The sequence below is a fragment of the Sminthopsis crassicaudata genome, chromosome 4, assembly GCF_048593235.1.
Source record: "Sminthopsis crassicaudata isolate SCR6 chromosome 4, ASM4859323v1, whole genome shotgun sequence".
In the NCBI taxonomy this organism is placed as follows: domain Eukaryota; kingdom Metazoa; phylum Chordata; class Mammalia; order Dasyuromorphia; family Dasyuridae; genus Sminthopsis; species Sminthopsis crassicaudata.
Genome location: NC_133620.1, coordinates 448,890,496 through 448,909,005, shown reverse-complemented (window position 1 = coordinate 448,909,005; position 18,510 = coordinate 448,890,496). Strand labels below are relative to the sequence as shown.

At 41.9% G+C, this 18,510-nt stretch overlaps 1 protein-coding gene across 3 annotated transcripts in view; it reads left to right on the top strand.

Moving 5' to 3' along the window:
* The window catches only part of RHBDL3 (rhomboid like 3), a 69,406-nt gene extending 54,617 nt beyond the window's left edge, over window positions 1-14,789 (top strand). For all 3 annotated transcript variants that reach the window (XM_074263604.1, XM_074263601.1, XM_074263603.1), the window contains 2 exons: window positions 7,294-7,354; window positions 9,854-14,789. In XM_074263604.1, the coding sequence (XP_074119705.1) occupies window positions 7,294-7,354; window positions 9,854-10,125 (333 nt within the window). In that variant the 3' untranslated portion in view covers window positions 10,126-14,789. The remainder of the gene's footprint in view (window positions 1-7,293; window positions 7,355-9,853) is intronic.
* The last annotated feature ends 3,721 nt before the right edge of the window (window positions 14,790-18,510 follow it).

The window sequence follows — 18,510 nt, the reverse complement described above, 5'->3', positions numbered from 1 at the left end:
TGACCTCGGACACTTACTATTTGTGTGAACCTGGGCAGGTCACTTCACGCCATTTGTCTCAGTTTCCTCATCTGTCAAATGAGCTGGAGAAGGAAATGGCAAAGCACTCCAGTATCTCTGTCAAGAAAATCCAAATAGAGTCACAGAGTCAGACACTATTGAAAAATGAAAAACAGATTATTTTTTCTGTCACATGTTAATTCCAATTCTTAGCCATTTATATTATATATGTGTGTAGGTTTGACATGTTCTATATGTGCACATTCCACAGATGGGCAACATTTGATGTAATAAATATAATACAAAATTATATGTTGTCTGAATTGTTATAAACTGGATGAAACGCTAGATTTGAAGTCATGCCATTAGCTACCTGTGTAATCTCGAATAAGTCATTCAACTCCTCTGAGCCTCAGTTCCCTTATTTGTTGAATGAGAAGCCTGGACTAGATAAGTCCTAATGGTCATGTTCAATTATGAATCTAAATTCTGTGAACCTGTGTTTTAAAATTAAATCAAAAAAGCATATAGAAGTTTATGGCCTAAAAGAAATGAAGAGGTGATTCATAAATTCTAAAGTTTAAGGGAACATCAAAGGCCATCTAGAATAACTCTCACATTTTACAAGGGAGGAAGCTGAAGCCCACAAAACTTCCATGGATTTCCCAATGTCACATTGTTTATTCAAATGTTTTTCAGTCGTGTCTGACTCTTCATGACTCCTTTTGAGGTTTTCTTGGCAGAGATGGCAGAGTTGTTTCCCATTTCCTTCTCCAGACCATTTGACATATATGGAAACTGAGGCAGAGTTTAAGGCCTTGGCCAGAGTCACACAGCTAATAAGTGCTTGAGGTCAGATTTGAACTCAGGAAGATGAGTCTTCCTAATGCCAGGCTGGTGTTCTAGCGTCTGCTCCACCTAGAAAGTAGCAAAGCTCTGAATCTTTTTTTTTTTAATATAAAAAGTCTTTTTATAATACAAATAATTTCACCTTAATTTGTGTTAGCAAGTTTGGATTTTTATTCATTCTCTAGAATTTCTCAAGATGAGATGTTCTTATAAATGTAACAGGAAACCACTTAAAATTAGAATGCCAACTTGCCTTGGAATATAAATTTTCCACTTGGGTCTATGTAGCTGAGATCTTGATGGTCGGGAGACAGTAATGTCCGTGTTCATGATTAATGACTCCATTGTTGTGCAATTGTCTGGTAGTGAGATGGGCTGGCGTACAGTGTAGTGAGCTCCATATCCATGGAAGTATTCAAGCAAAAATTTGCACAACCATCTGTCAAGGATGTTGTAGAAGCAAGGTTGACACAGTGATAGTTACTTTCTCGCTTGACTGGAACCTGAGAGAGAATTGAATTAAAAGGTTTCAAAGGGTTTTTTAAAAAATTTCTCAAGGGCCCCAAGGCTTTTTGAACATTTATAGAGGTAGCATTCAGAATATGAGTGTGATTTTTTTCCCCTCACATGTTGTTTCGCTGTGCTAATTTTATTGGCAAAAATAATGGTCCTAGAAAATGAGACAGCTGGAAGAAAAAGGGTGACATTATACTTTCACCCCCTGACTGCTATTGGGATTAGCTGATGGCCTATAAAATATTTGCTTTGGGGTTGAAATGGGGTGGGGAGAGAGAAACCAAAGCCAAAGAGAAAAAGGCCAAGATGATGAGTTATATTTGCTCACAAATTGTGAACATACATTGGAGAAGATGGGGGGAGGGACTGGAAGCTGGAAGCTGGTTCTGGCTCTGGCACTGCCATTAACTCACTGTGTCCCTGTCTCTGAGCCCCACCCTCTCACCTGTGAAAATGAAGGCTTTGAACCTCACCATGACTCCTATAATCTCTTCCAATCCTAAAAATTCTATTTCCGTGGATCAAATAGATAATATAGTCCTAGGACCAAAGGAGATCCCAGGGATCATCATGTATGTAATGTACATAAGTGTGTGAACATAAAGACACAAACACGCATTTCTCTATAGATGTGTACACATGTATATTGTACAACATACATGCATATGCACATGAGAGAGATACAGAGACAGAGGGAGAGAGAAAGAAAAAGAGAGACAGAGAGAAAGGAAGAGAGAGATGGGGCAAGGGAAAGAGGGAGAGAGGAGAAGAGAGAGATACAGAGACAGAGGGAGAGAGAAAGTAAAAGAGAGAGACAGAGAGAAAAAAAGAAAGAGAGATGGGGAGGAAGGGAGAGAGAGAGAAAGAGAAGAGAGAGAGAGAGAGAGAGAGAGAGAGAGAGAGAGAGAGAGAGAGAGAGAGAGAGAGAGAGAGAGAGAGAGAGAGAGAGAGAATGACAATGTGTGTCAAACTTCCAGTCTTGGAGTATTTTGTTAAAAGCTACCACTGTGAAATGAGATGTCACTCCTATAAATAGTATCTATAGTCCTATATCTTACATAGGGGAGACTGGTGAGGTCACATGCTTCATGCCATTTGAGGGTTGGAACTGGGGCCAAAGCTTCTTGGGAAACAGATACATGTGGTTCCATAGACTTGAGGACAGAGACACGGGTTTAGAGAGAAACAGCAGACACTTAGGGGAAGCTGGCTTATGAACCTATTTCTGATTTCTAGCCTTCCTCCCTAGAGACTACAACATGTAGCCCTTCAAGAGATCAGACCCTTTTTTGGTTCTGAGAGAAGATCCCATTTCTCTCCCAGCTAAAAAAAGACCATTTACTCTTATATATTTTTAGTATATTCTAATTTGTATAATTTTTGTGACTTCTCTTTGCTATCCATTAGCCTTGGCTATACCTTTAGATAACCCATGTGGATATACATCTTACAGAGGGCACACAGATATTATACCTGTATATGAAGATTCAAGAACCTTAGGGGAAAAGTTATTGGAAAGCAGTTGGGAACGGGTGGGATATAGCAGAAATAGGGGTCTTCTAAGTGAGAATATCTGATGAATTCTTGACTTGCCTGCCTGACAATTTCATTACACAGAAGGCTTCTATCCTTCTTGTCCTAGCTGTGTTTCACCCTGCTCGCCTTTACACATTCAAATGGGCTAACTTTTTTTTCTTCTGGTTCTGTGCTAGCTCTACATGGCTTCTTGATGTTCTCAGACTTAGTTCTCCATGTTGAAAACTCCCTCCCTCCTCATCCTTGCCAATTAAAATCTTTCTCTTTACCTTCACCTCAAGGTTCACTGCTTCCATGAAAACTTCCACGATTTCCACAGTTGAAGTGTTCTCTCCACTCAGATATTCTTTTACATCTTTTGGAATCTCTTCTTTGCTTTTATCTCACTCTATCTCACTTTATGAGCGGCTGCTGTCACTGTGAATAGAGCTCTGGCCCTGGAATCAGGAAAACCTGAATCCAAATCCATCCTCAGACACTAACTAGCTCTGTGACGCTGGCAAGTCACTTAAGCCTATTGCAAAAATGAGCTGGAGCAAGAAATTGCAAATAATTTCAGTTTCCTTGTCAAGAAAACCCCAAACGAGGTCATGAAAAGTCAGACATGATTGAAATGACTTAACAGCAACAACCCATGGCATGTTCACTTATACACATGTTATGGATCCTCTATTAGATTTTAAGTTCCTTGAGACTGAGCACCATGTTTTTCATCCTTGTCCTAAAAGCTGGTCCAGTTTCTTACTCATAGTAAACAGTAGATTTGTAGAATCTAAGAGGAGAGATGGACCTTTATACTTTAATAATAATAGCTAGTGTTTATACATTTTAAAGTTTGCAAAGAGCTTTCTAAATATTATTGCATTTGATTCTAACAACCCTGAGAGAGACACTATTATTATATTGTTTCATAGATGAGAAAACTGATATAAATAAAGGCTAAGTGGCTTGGTTAGGGCCAAACAGCACAGATAGGGTCTTGAGATGAGACTTCACCTCAGCACTTCCTGCCTTCCACTATAGCACTCCATCCATTATTCCATCCAGAGCAGGGATCCTTTTGATACCATCTGTGATTGTCTCCACTCGAAGAGCTCCAGTGAAGGGGAATTCACTAAATCCAGAGGCAATCCATTTCACTTGGGGATGTTTCTAATTCTTAGGAAGCTTCCTTATATTAAGCTCAAGTCTGCCTCTCTACAACTTCTCCTTTCTCCTAGATCTGTCCTTGGTACCAAGCAGAACAAACGTGATTGCTCTTCCATGGGACAACCTATCACATACTAGAAAATGAGTATCATGTCTCCTCTAAATCTTCTCATTGTTAATCAACTCAAGTTTCCTCAAACAGTCCTCATCTGGGATGGTTTTCAGGACCCTCTCCATCTTGATTGTCCTCTGATGGATGAGCTTCTATTTCATAAATGTCTTTCCTAAAAATATGATGTTTATAATATTTCTACCCAGAGACAGAGAGGGGAGGAAGGGAGAGAGAGAGAGAGAGAGAGAGAGAGAGAGAGAGAGAGAGAGAGAGAGAGAGAGAGAGAGAGAGAGAGAGAGAGAGAGAGTTTGACCAAACTCATAGGCACTATCAGCTATCTCCTTCTGGATATTATGCCTCTCTTAACTAACCATGGAGATGTTAGTTTGTTGACTGCCATATTGTGCTATCGACTCAGATTAAAACTACTAAGACATCCAGATCTTTTTCACATTTGTCATTTAGTCGTGTCTTTCCTATCCTGCACTTTTAACTCAAGTACCCTCTCTATTGAACTTCACCATAATAGGGTTAGTCCATCATTTTCACATGTTGAAATCTTTTTGGATCTTGCATGGTTCATCATGTTAGCCAGGTATCCCTCCCAACTTTGTGTTATGCATAAATCTTCCAAGCATGTAATGCCCACATTTCTCTCCAATGTGGTCTAACTAGACAGTACATTAGTACTATCAGCTATCTCCCTTCCTCTAGATGCTATGCTTTTCTTAACACAACCTAGCAGAATATTAATTTTCTGACTGATGTGTTGTGCTGTTGACTCTCATTGAGTCCACTAAGATTATTGTCTATACCATATCTAAATCATTGATTAAATTATCAAATGGCACAGGGCCATGGACTGACCTCCAGCCACCGCAGTAGAGAACTTCCTACAAGTTGCTTTCAATCCATTAATAGTTGACTTCTCTTTGGATTCAGCTAGTCTGGATATCTAGCTGAACCAGTATCAAGATAATTTTTCTCCTTCTTACAAGAAAAACCTTTGTCAAACTCCTTGCTGAAAGCATTTCCTTGCTCCATCTGCTCTTTCCTCTCAAATGGGGAAATGAATTTCGTCTGGCCTAACCTGTGCTTATCTAAAGTGTTTGGATTGAATGACATTCAGTAGTTTTCTTTGAACTATTTGAAGGGCCATCATGTGGAAGTACTGATCTTGTTCTGCTTCTACCCAGAAGCACTGGGTAGAAATTGCAGAGAGATCATGTGAGAATGTTAGGAGAAACTTTCTAACCTTTAAAGCAATCTAAAAGTGGAGTAGGCTGCCTTGGAAGGTAGTGAGCTCCCCCTCATCAGAGGTCTTTGAGCACAGCTTGAATGACCACTGGTCAAGTCCACTGTAGAGAGGAATCTTTTTCAGTTTGAAAGTGCACTAGACGGTCTCTGAGGTCCTTTCTGTGAAATGCCTTGGTTATACAAAGTAACAGGAAGGCAATGCTCATCTTCATATGAGGAAAGGACTTAGTAACAAATGTAGCTTCCCAACAACCCAATAGGCTGAAGTGGTGAAGGAGTGAGGTCCCCATCACTGAGCATTTCCACAGAGCCTTGATGGCCACCTGTTGGGGAAACCTCAGAAAGGACTCCAGAAAGGAGTTGGACTTAATCAACCTTCCAATTCCCTTTTAGTTTTTGTGTTAATGGGTACCCAATCTAGGACAGACTAGAAGTTACACCCTTAGAAAATCAACAGAAATAGAATTCAACAGAAAAACCTTACTCTTTTTTTTTTTAATTGTTGTTGCTGATCTCTCATGAGGTTTCTCTTTGGGACCCAAAGCAGCCAGTGACACTCCCCAGCCATCTGCTTCTTAGAAGTTACTGCATCCCTATTTCGGGATTAGATTTCGTATTCTAAAGAGAATTTGTGTGTCTTACATCTCACATTTTGAAAAGAACGGTTTGCTGGTCAGTGACAAATAATGGAAAAGGGGAGGTACAAGGAGACGCCTAAAGATTTCTCTTTTTACCAATTTGCCCTTCACAGGCTGTTCACTAGAAAGCAAACCTTTTACACAGTAGAATTCATTGTGTGTTCCCTGGCACAGATACTCGTCGCTGAACTGGGCTCCTTGTGGGAAATGCCTTGATTTAACTCATTCTCCCCCAAAAGGGAACTTGAAAATAACCACTGAACTGCTTTTGAGGCAGGCAGCAAACAATCCCTCCATGCTTTGTGCCATTGATGTGCCACTGAAAAGCTTTCAAGCAATTTGAGTTTCCAAAAAGTGAATCCTTAAATGCACTTGGAGGAGGAGGATGTTGGAGGTAAGATAGCAGTTACTTTACAAAACTCTGCTAGGGATTCTTAGGTTACATTAAATCAATCAATAAGCACTTATTAAGCACCATTCACTATACTAGATGCTGGGATGGAAAGACAAAGAATGAAATAATCCCTCCTCTGTAGGAGCTTACAACTAATAGAGAATTAGTTTCGAAAAGAAACAACACTGCTTTCCATCCTCTTGGGAAGAAAGCATTTATCTGCTTTGCAGGAACTGGCTTTATAGCTCAGTTCTTTTAAAAAATTTTATTCTTAACAAATACCAAATAATATGGGCATTAAGATATGCATAATAGAATGAGAGAGGATTATAACATGAAACTGCAGGCCTCTACTATAGACACCTTGCTTTTCTTTTTTAAATATGTGATCGGATTCATTTATCTAGTTTAATTCTTTTTAATTGTTTTCCATGAACAAAGATTCACTTTATCACTCACACTCCTCTTATTGAAAACAAAAATAGAAAAACAAAACTCTTATAACAAATACACATAACCAATTAAAACAAATTTCATCATGTCCAAAAAGTTTGTCTCTTCCTGTGTATTTAGTCAAGGGGGATAACCTGTTTCACCAAATGGTCCTCTGAAATTATGGGTTAGAGTCTTTTAAATCTCAATGATTAATTTTTAAAATATTATTTAATCATATAAATTATTCTCCTGCTCCCTTTATACAGATCTTCTCAGGTTTTTCTGATTCCATCCCCTTCATCATTTCTTATAGCAAAAGAGTACATTCCTATGCTATATGCAGTTCAGTTCTTAAGGTAAGGTTCTTGGTAAAGAATTAATTTCTGTTTCTTTCCTTTTCCCCCCAGAACTGGTCAGGAATGGAATGTCAGTTCAAGCTACTGAGGATGGCCGTGGCCTTGATTTGTAGTAAGTGTCCATTTGCTTCATCCCTTCAAGTTTGCAAAACGTTTTATACCCAATACCTCATTTGAGCAACTCTGTGAAGTAGATAAAGGACTCCAATTTTTAATCCCCATTTTACAGATAAAGAAATTGAGGTATGAAATGACTTGTTCAGGGTTATACATTTAGTAATCCTTAGAGGTGGGGTTCAAATTCAGTTCTTTTCTGACTCTAAATCATGTAAGTGATTTCCCACTATCCCCTATATAGAAAGGCAGGGAAAGGGGCATGACCATAGCAGTCCATCCTGGATTGGATGGGGTCTGACAGCGTGTGGGGACAGGCTCATTTTGCTTGTTTGAAAGGGAAATTGGGATAAGGAAGAAGGTCAACAAGAAGGCTCTCAACCTTCACCCCCTGCAGCATATTTCCAATCTACCTTAGGAATTAAATTGGAGGGGCAGCTAGGGGACACAGTGGATAGAGCACCAGCCTTGAATTTAGGAGGACCCGAGTTCAAATCTGGTCTCAGACACTTAACACTTCCTAGCTGTGTGACCCTGGGCAAGTCACTTAACCCCAGCCTCAGGGGAAAAAAAAGAAAGAAAAAATAAAAGAAAAAGGAATTAAATTAGAATACTTACTCAAGTCTGCACAGAAATTCTGAAGCATTTATTAAGTACCCACTGTGTGCACTGTACTATGTGCTAAGCACTAGACATGACTTTTGGGGGTGGGATGAACTAGGGATCAAACCTATGATCTCCTAAGTATGACTTCAGAAAGACTTACATTCAAGCACTGTTTCTGACATAGGATGACTTGCCCAATGAGCCTGCACAGGTCACTTAAACTTTTCAGTGTCCCTAAGCCCTAAAACCAGTGATTCTGTGATTCTAAGAACTATTCATCATTAGTCAATGCTTTAGACCTTCTCTTACTTATTTTTTTAAGTAAAACTTTTTATTTTCAAAACATATGCATAGTTTTCAGTATTCACCCTGCAAAACTTTGTAGTTCAATTTTTTTCTCCCTCCCTTTCCCTCACTTCCTCCCCTAGAGAGCAAGCAATCCACTATATGTTAAACATATGCAATTCTTCCCTACATATCTCCATGATTATCATGCTGCACAAGGAAAATCAGATCAAAAAGGGAAAAAAATAAAAAAACAAAATTTGACCTTCTTTTAACCTCAGTTTCCCTATATGTATAATGAGGAGAGTTGGAGGAGATGTCTTCTAAGTTCTTCCCCCAATAAAAGACTACCCACAAAGCATTTTTGCTTTTTGCAAGGCAATTAGGGTTAAGTGACTTGCCCAGGATCACACAGCTAGTAGTAAGTATTAAGTGTTTGGAGACTGGATTTAAACCCAGATCCTCCTGCCTCCAGGGCTGGTGCTCTATCCACTGCACCTCTATCTAGCTTCCCCAGATACCCATGGAGCTTTTAATGAGATATGGATAGAAGTCCTAGCTCAGGGCTGAGACTCCAGACTCTTGTGGAAAACTAGAGAGCTGGGACCACTTTGCACATTTATAGCCAGATAAGAAACCTGTTTCCCTAAGGGTACCAGATTAAAAAATTATGCATACTGATGCCTTTTCTTTTTCCCTTGAGAGAAAGGAAAGCCCTGGTTTCCCAGAGTATGCTAGGAAATGGGCAGCTTGAGCAGAACACGGCTGAAATTTATTGTTGTTGTTTTGCCATCTAGGGGTAACAGCCAGAGTTACAGGATAAGGGACAAATTGAAAAATCCGTGAGAGCAGTAGGCTCAAGCTGGAGCAGAAACAAGGGCCATTAATCTATACATAAGGATCCCTCTGGGCTGTATATTGGCTTCATTTTAAAATTTAATGTTATCTATGTTTTATTATTTTTTATTATTTTGCTAAATCTTTCCCAATTAGATTTTAGTCTGGTTCAGGACACATGAGTATAGCTGCTGCCTCTTTGACCCCTCCAAACTAAATTCCCTACTGGCCTGGGTCTATGTCCAACTCTGGAAGGGAAGTAGAGATTAAATAAACCATCATCACCAACATTTTACACATCATAAGAATTTTTTCTAAGTCAAAAGTGTCAGAAATAAAGATTATAAATTAGGAAGTAAATGTTCGTTTCAGAGATGGGAAAACTGAGAACTAGGTAGATGAAGGTACTCATCACGGTAACCTATTGAATAACTTAACCTCAGGGGTATGAGATCTAGAGTCCAGTTCTCCTGACCAGTGGGAATGGGATGAATTTGGAGACAAAAGAACCCGCCTAAGACCAGTCGTATGACCTTGTCTTTGCCTCAGTTTTTGTATCTGCAAAATGGGACCCCTTTGGATTTCTTCCAATTTTAATTCTACAATTCTGACTATCTTGATGTTGGTCAAGTCACTTATATTTCCTCAGTTTCCAGACCTGTAAAATGAGCGAGGTAGATTTGGGGTCCCTTCCAGCTTTCTTCTTCCACGACCTCTCCCTGTCCTGTGACCCACCTGGTCCTTTCTCTGTCTCTCCCCCCCTTTGCAGTGAGCATGGAGTTTGGCAGGGCCGTCTGGCTGCGCTTTCACCCATCGGCATATCCTCCCTGCCCACATCCCAGCTTTGTGGCCCACCTGGGCGGGGTGGCAGTGGGCATCACGCTGGGAGTGGTGGTCCTGAGGAACTATGAGCAGAGGCTCCAGGACCAATCCCTGTGGTGGATCTTCGTGGCCATGTATGCAGTCTTTGTGTTGTTCGCGGTCTTCTGGAATGTTTTTGCCTATGGCTTATTGGACCTCCGGCTGCCCCCTCCTCCATGAAGAGCCCCCCTGGGTGGAGGCAGAGAAGCTGGAGGCAGTGAAGCTGATGGAGATCAAACTCTGGAGCATTTTACTTTCCATTTATTTTTCATCGACAGCTTGGTTTAGAGAAGGAAGGAAGAAATGAGATGGCTAGCCGAAGACATTCACTGGAAGGCTACTATAAAGATGGAGAAAGCTAGATCTTTCCAGAACAAGTCTGGGGGTGGGCATTCTGGGTGCTACCGGGTGGCCTGGGCTTGTTCCAGGTTAATTCACACCCTCCCTAACTTAAAACTGAGCAGTCCCCCCCCCTCCACCAAAGTGGGATCAGGAATGATGAGCAGGGGTCTAGCTCTTGCAATGACATAGCTGGCTCAGTGCCTAGTGCTGCTAAAACCTGGAGGGGACAGCAAAAAAAGGACATTTCTTCTGTAAAGCAGCTGGACCAGAGGTGAATGAAGAGTCAGTATGAGAGGAGGTCTTCCGCCTTCCTACAGTGGACTTGCATTCAGGAAGACCTGGATTCTAACCCAGCCTTGCATATATATTATGTGACCCTGAGCAAGTCATTTACTTTCCTTGGGCCTCAGTTTTCTGTCCTAAAATGAGGGCATTGGACTCAGTGGTTTCCAAGGTCCCTTCTAGCTCTAATTCTATATTCCTATAATCTTGTGGGCATAATTGGCAGAGGTGGGATTCAACAGTCAAAGTAGGAGGGTGTGCCCTTATGATGTGTGTGTTATTTTCCTCCAAAGTTTCAATTCAGGAGAAAGAAGAAAGGAGACCTAGCCCAGGATGAGTTGGAGTGTCAATCCAGCCTTCCCTCTACCCACAGATGAGCCTGTTCCTGTCCCAAGATAGGCCCAACTGGGAAGTAAATCCAGGGTACCTTGGATGCTGCTTGGTACCAATCCTTCCAACACACAATCTCATACTCTGCTCTGGTCACACTCCAGCCCCTAATCCTTGAGTTTGTTTGGTTTCCCCCTTTTAGACATTTGGCCATGAGGTCCTGGCTCCCTTCTCACCTAAACTTTATTCCTAGGGTCTTTTCCTTACTCTGCCCACTTCCACCAACACCTTATACCTCCCCCTCCATCTATGAACACATGAGTTTGTGTGAGATGTTGCCTATCGGGGTCAGAGTAGGTGATAACTGTTGGGCTTATCCTTTTAACCAAACTTCAACGTTCTTTTAGGGACCTCCCCATTGCATTCTTCTCCCTCCCCTGTGGTGGCCATGCTAGATAAGTGAACCAGAGCAGAAACAATGACTCCCCAGCCTTCATTGGGAATCCTCTGAGCTGTGGGAAGAGTAGAGGGAAAAGGGACACTTCAAGATGAAGAGCATCCAGCATGGTAAGAGTTTTGAGTCTGTGCTATAGAGCACAAGGAAATCTTGAGTTCAAATCCACCCTCAAACATTTAGCAGTGTGACCCTGGGCAAGTCACTTCATCCTGTTTGCCCCAGTTTCCTTATCTGTTAAAAGGAACTGAAGAAGGGAATGACAACCCGCTTCATCACCCTTGCCAAAAAATCCCCGACAAGCTCACAAAGAGTTGGACATGACTGAAATAACAAAGCAAAACTGAAGGAATTGGAGATGTTTAGCCTGGAGAGGATGTCATAACTTTCTCCATGTACTGGAAGGGCTGTCACCTGGAAGGGGTCCATTACATTCCATTTTTCTCCCAAACGCAGATTAGGGACAATGAGGGAAGTTATAAAGAGGGGAATTTAAGATTGAAGCCAGGAAAAATTTCCTGTTTGAATTGTTCAAAAAATGGAACATCCACCAAGAAGACTTCAAGCATGGTTCTGGCTAAGAATGGGTCCACATCCATTTGGAGGGACATGTTACTAGGTTGGCCATAGCATCTCCTCACAAAGTAGTGCTTAACTAGGGCACAAGGGAGGGAGTGTCCTTTCAGGAACACTTGGGAGTATTCAGTAGTCTTAGGAAACCAAGACTCCCTATGAAGGAGTTAGGAGTGAAGAGCCTGCCACCAGAGGGTAAGGTAGAAAGGAGTTCTGGATATCTGTTGAATGCTGCAGACACATGCTAGCATCTCATACTGACTGTTCCACTTGTTGGAGTTGGCCAGACAGGCAAGAGAGCTTCTGAACAGCCCGACCCTGAGGAGTCGAGTGATTTGCTGCTTCAGAATGGCAGGCAGCTGGGTCTAGGGAGAAGCTTTCAATTGGTCATATGTCCAAAAGAATCCCTGAAGATGGCAGAGTAGCAATTACCTTTCAGCTGTAGTTGGACTCTCTGAAAAAGCATCCCCATGATAGTGGGTTTAAGGTAGTCATCCAGGAACTCAAGTTAGTGCTTTTCCTGGGAATAAATCTGTAGTCTATACCACTGCTTCCAGAGAGTATCCCCGCCCCCTTCCTAGGAAGCTTCTGTCCAGGACCAAAGTGCAGTTCTTCAGCTTCCTTTCCACTCTAGAGTCCCAATAAACAGAGCAGCTCTAGTCTGCTCCAGACCCCACACCAAAGTGTCACCTGAGCTGTGCCAAGGACAAACGGAGTGCTACTCACTCACCTTTTTGCAGCAACCAGAGGCTGGGCTTCCAGATCTTTTTGCTGGGCTGACTGACCTTAGATGCGTATATGAACACAGACCCTTATCTCATTCACCAGAGGTACTTTGGTTTTGCCCTAGCTGATGCTCTCCTGCTTTGGGAAATAAGTACTTGAGTTACCAGGTAATGGTAGAGGAGGGTTGGGCTGGGTGGCTCAGTAGCAGCTTCTTATTGCTAAGGAGAATGATTGAAAAGGGAAGGGGGTGCTCCAGAGCTCTCGTCTCTATTCTGTCTCATCCTCCATTCCATCTAAGGTAAGGCTTTCTCAAGGCAAGGGGCAGAAGCCGACAGAGCCACCAGATGGGTTCTGCCAGAATTTTCTCTGCATTTGGGGGTTCCATGCTTAGTCAATCCTGCAAGTTCCCAAACCCCGAAGCCGTGGGTAGGAGGGGAGAAGTCTGCCCACTTGCCCTCCTGAGTGAGGAGATGGTGATGAGATGAAGTTCTTGGGGGCTGGTCCACTGTACTCTAAACTTTAGCCCTGGTCTCATTCTAAAACGGGGACCAGTGTGGAATACACCCCCACACCAATGTGTCACCTCTGCTCTTCCAGAAATGAGGAAATATGGGCCCCGGTGACTCGGTTATTACCTTCCTCAGATGTCCAATTCCACCCTCCTCGCCCTCTCTGGTGCCCACAATTGGCTGCTCTTTGCTTTCTGGAGAAGAGTATTCTCACATAATCCCCTCCCTACCAAGTTGCCCTTTTAATGAATTATTAAATAATGACACTTGGAAGTTGTCACAGATGGGCAGAAGTCTGATCCCCCATCCTGCCTTCTCAGACCTCAGTAAACTGAGCACAGTAAACTCAGTAAACAGGGAAGGCTTGGAAATTTCTGCAAAAATGAAGGGGATAATTGCTTGTATTCTGCCTCCAAGATGTCCCAGGATCACAAAAACACCGACCACTCTTAGTTTCAGGGCCACAGGCAGATGGGTTTGCACCTCTCACCTTTTTCCTCCTGTCACCAGGGCACCCCTAAAACTCACTCCATTCCTTGACTCCAACAATTCGTGTCTTAATTTTTTCTCTCTTCCTTTCCTTTCCCAGTACAGTTACTCCAGCTAGTCTGACACTGAAACCGGGAGCTTGGAATGGGGAAATTGGGTGGGGAAGTACAGAAACTGGTTTACACCTTCAGTCTAGACTAGAACAAGGCCTGGGGGGAGATGGGCTGGTGATTTATTAATTGGAATCCAAAGGATGGAAAATACAGAAACGACAATGAGATTACTAACTAGGTAATCGCAGCACTTGGAAGAGGGGGGAAAGATCCTTCAAAGGAGAAATGTATTTTATATGATGCTATTAATCATTGAAATTTTAAATAAGGAAAACTCCTTAAGGAGGCTCTTCTGCAATGGCAGCAAACCACCATCAGCTGAGGGCACTTCTGCTGCTGAGGTGAGGACCTGCAGCTGGCTTTCCATAAGAACTGTTAATATCTAGAGACAAATGAAGGTCATCACTCACCCAACCCAATAGTCTCCTTTCAGTTCCCAAATTAATTTGCAAATAATATTGATTCCTGAGGCCTGTGGATTTTTTTCTATTTTGGATATCATCAATGCTACTTCCCATGGTAACTAGAGCATCGATAACATTTCTGCCTTAAATAAAAGTGCCCAAAAGATGATTCCCTTCTCCTCCAAGGGCTAGAGAAAGTTGATAGTTGAGAAGTAGCCCGAGCTGCAATGTTTGTTTCTAAATATTTTTGTATTGTGTACATTCTGTATATTTTTGTTGTAACAGATATTATTTGAGCACAGAATCCATTAAAGATTCTTTTGGGTAAACCCATTGGTTATGGGAGGTGCCTCCATGAACTGGAACCTAGCTTTTCCTTCAGTCTAGGAAAAATTGAAAGGATTGTAGGTGTGTGACTTACAAATGATCAGTGGCTGGAAGGAGCCACAGGTGCTGAATTGTGGTCCCCATCAAGGAAAAAACACCTAGGGTTCTCCTAGATCAAGGATCCTTAACTTTTTCGGTGGATCTATCTCTCTGGCAGTCGGATGAAACCTGTGGAGTTATTCTCAGAAGAATGTTTTAAATGAGTAAAATAAAATATACAGGATTACAAAGGAAACTAGCTATACTGAAATATTTTTTTTTAAATAAGCTACAGAGGAGGCTGAGAGTCTTTGCTCTAGATTAAGGTTTTCATATCCATACTAATAATCCAGTTTCTCAGGCATCAGACACCTGGTTTCAAATCCTGGCTTTGACCGTTGCAACCTGTATTATCTATATTATCTCTGAGAACCTCAGTTTCCTCATCTGTGAAGTTGGAAATGAGCTACAGATGTTTGGGAATGGAGGATACAAGGGCCATGATAGGTCTACAGTAAAACAAAATAGAAAAGTCAGATGAAGATCCCTCAGAAAATGAGGAGCACAAACAAAAGTTCAGACCCATGACCTGGGGCCTGTTGGAGGTGAAAGTGCTCAAATTCACAGAAGTACCATCTTTGCAGATAATTGTTTAAAAAGGGAGGACAGACTCTTAAAGGGATTTCTTTTTTCTAGATTAAAGGTCTTTAACCTTTTTTGTCCCATGGACCCTTTTGGAAATTGGGTGAAACCTATGGATTGCTTCTCAGAAGAATGTTTTTAAAGGCATAAAATAAAAACAAAATAAATCAATTATATTGAAATAGTTAGCAAAGTATATTTTAAAAACAAGCCCAGAATCCCCAAGTTTAGAACCCTTGCTAAATTCTCAGCTAAGAGACATTTACTTTGCCTTTTCCCCCCCTCTGCTCCCACAAATCCAGGCTGGGAAATTGTTTCATGCTATAAATCTCAGGGCTTTGTTTTGTAATGTCTCCGAGGGTTTCCCAGAATTATTCCGGGAGGAGAGCCCGGGCCTAAGGTCCAGGATGACAGTTCTCTTTTGAGAGTGTCCAAGGCTTGTTAGAAGGAAAAGGAGGGGGAGGGCAGGGAAAAGGGAATGGGAAGGAGGCCAAGTTCATCACTGTCTCCCATTCAGTCCTCCTATGATTTAGTGAAGAGTGAAAAGGCTCACGCCCAGCAACACTGGAAAAGAGACTGGGGAGGATAATAATAGCTAACATTTATAGAGCATGTTAAGGTTTGCAAAGTTTGAGCTTTGAAAGGACCCTGCAAAGTAGATGCTGTTATCATCCCCATTTCAAAGATGAGGAAACTGAGGCAGAGAAAGGCTATACAGCTTGCCCAGAGGTCCACAAGGTCTAAGGCAGGGTATGCAAGTCCAGCATTTTGCCTCAGTTTGGTGAAGGATTTATGTTCTGGGGGTAGTCACTGCCCTTCTCCCATTATTCCTTCCCCAGTTCCTCGTTCCTCCCTTCCCTTTCTCCTATGAGAGAGGGGTTGGATTCAATTACTTCCTCTGATACAGCTTGAAGGGGTCTCAGAAGATATTTGGAATAAGTTCTCCCTTCCTCTATTTTATGGCTGGGGAGACCAAGTCCCAGGGAAAGTGGAACAAGTTCCTGAAGGTCCTGAAGGTGGTGAGCATCGGCGGCAGGGATTCATGGAAAGCTCTTATGCTTTCTCATGGGATCCAGAGTGAATAAAGAGTTCAGATGGTCATTTGACCATTAAATTACAGGAAGGTCACACGTTAGAGCTGGGAGGAGCATAAAATATCATTAAATCCAAACTCATTCTACAGATGAAGAAACTGAGACCCATGGAAAGAAACTAACTCTCTCAAGGCCACAAAATGAGGTAAGTTGAGTTGGAATTTGAATCCTGGTCCTCTGTTTCTTAAATTCAGTGCTCTGGTGACTTCACATCTTTTCTCATCAACTAAATGCCCCCACCCAAATGAGCCAAGTAGTTACTCCGAAAGGTCACACAATTATTTAACTCCTTGGGATGACATTCCCAAAGAAATATTGGGAATTCTTTCCTAAGAATTGCCTCTAGAACTTGAGCCACATTTTAAGCAGTTATTCTCAAGGACAGTAAATCTCTGATTATTTACTGGCTGGATCTGATTTTTAGGAATATCTAAAAGTCCCTTGCAGGCAGGTCTGGGGAAATGAAGTGGGAAATCACCAATTAGCTGTGACCCTAACATCACAAGTCTGCCTTTGGTTTGGAAATTGGCCCAGGGGACAATTCCCACAGAGGAATTCTAAATGTATTCCAAGCCATGGTAACACTGTTGGAACAAGTGTATAGACACCCAAGGGGTCTTCTTGGAAAGATAATGCTTAATTGCAGATATGCTTTATACTTTTTTCTAATAAAAAAAAATTAGGTCTTATGCTCACATAGAGAGCATGAACCTTGGATGTTTACTTAAGAGCAAAGAATGCTGAGTTTGGAGTGAGAGGACCTAGGTTCAACAACCCGCTCTATTTTATGATGTTCAACAAACTACTTAATCCTTCTTGGTCTCAGTTTCCTCATCTGCAATGTGAAAGTAGATGTGAATGTGAAATATAGATGTATTATATAGATATAAGATATAGGTATAAATGTGAAAATAGATCAGTTAACTTTTAAGGGTCTTTATAGCTCAAATTCCATCACACGATCCTCCTCTCTCCTAATTTAAAACTTTCCTTAGCTATTGGTTTCTAGGGACTGCTTATAAATCTCCCCTATCCTTCAAAAAATAAAATATTTCATTTGATCGCACCATCCCCTGTCGAGTTCTATGTCTCTCCTCCTTTTCACAACCATATTCCTGGACAAAGCAGCGTCCATATTGGTTTCTTCACTATGTCACTTCCCAACCCCTCCTAATGTGGCTTCCCACCTTGTCACTCAACTGCTCTCTCCAAGTTTACCAGATGCCCGATTGCCTTTTCTCAGTCCTAATTCTCTCTGTAGAATGTGACCCTCTTTTCTCTTACACTCTCCTTCCTGAGGTTTCTATGACATTCCCAGCTAGCTCTCCTCCTACCTCTTTGAATGCTTTCTGTCCCTTTTACTCAATTATTCTGACTTCTGTGTGAGCATAAAACCAGGTGCCTTCTTTTCTGTCTACTCTCTCTTATTAAGCCCCTACGCTGTGCTAAGCAATATCAGTTCGGTGGAGTCAACTGCCACCTCCCTGCAGATGACTCCCTAATGTGTATATTCAGCCTTAATCTGTCTCCTGAATTCTCCACTTTTATCACCAGCTATTTAATCTCGATCTCTAAATGAATGTCCCCCGAGGATGTCCACCTCAACATGTCCACAACAGAAATTATCTGTCTCCCTAAAATTTCCTCTTTACTAAAATTGTCTTTCTTAACCTCATCACCCAGATTCAAAACTTTCATGTCATTTCTGGCTCCTCTCTCCCTCAATCCTCCCAAAATAGTGGTTAAGTCTGGTCAATTTTGCCTCCATCTTCCTCACTCCATCCCCTTCTCTGTACAGACTGAGCCACCATCGCCATTCAAGCCTTCATTACTTGTCACTAAGAGACTAACATAAGTCTCTTATTCAGCTCTCTGCTCAATCTCCCCTCCCCAATCAAACCTCCCTGAAGACACTATTACTCCTAACAAATAGATCTGACTTCTGCCCTTCCCCTACTCAAGGAGCTCCAATGGCCTACCCTAGCTTGTAAGATAAAATACAGCCGCCTGTCTGGCTCTTAATGCTCTCCAAAATCTGGCTTCAGCCTTCCTTGCCAAGCTTATGGCTCACACGGTTACTGTGCAGATCAAGGCAGCTAATGTCTGTAAAGTGCCTAGCACGGTGCTTGGAACATAGGAGGCATTTTAGTCGATGACAACAGGCAACATTCTAGGCCTTTCATCCTGTTTTCTGGAGAAAGATGTTGGCGAGAAAAGCTGTATTTAGGCATTTGTACCACT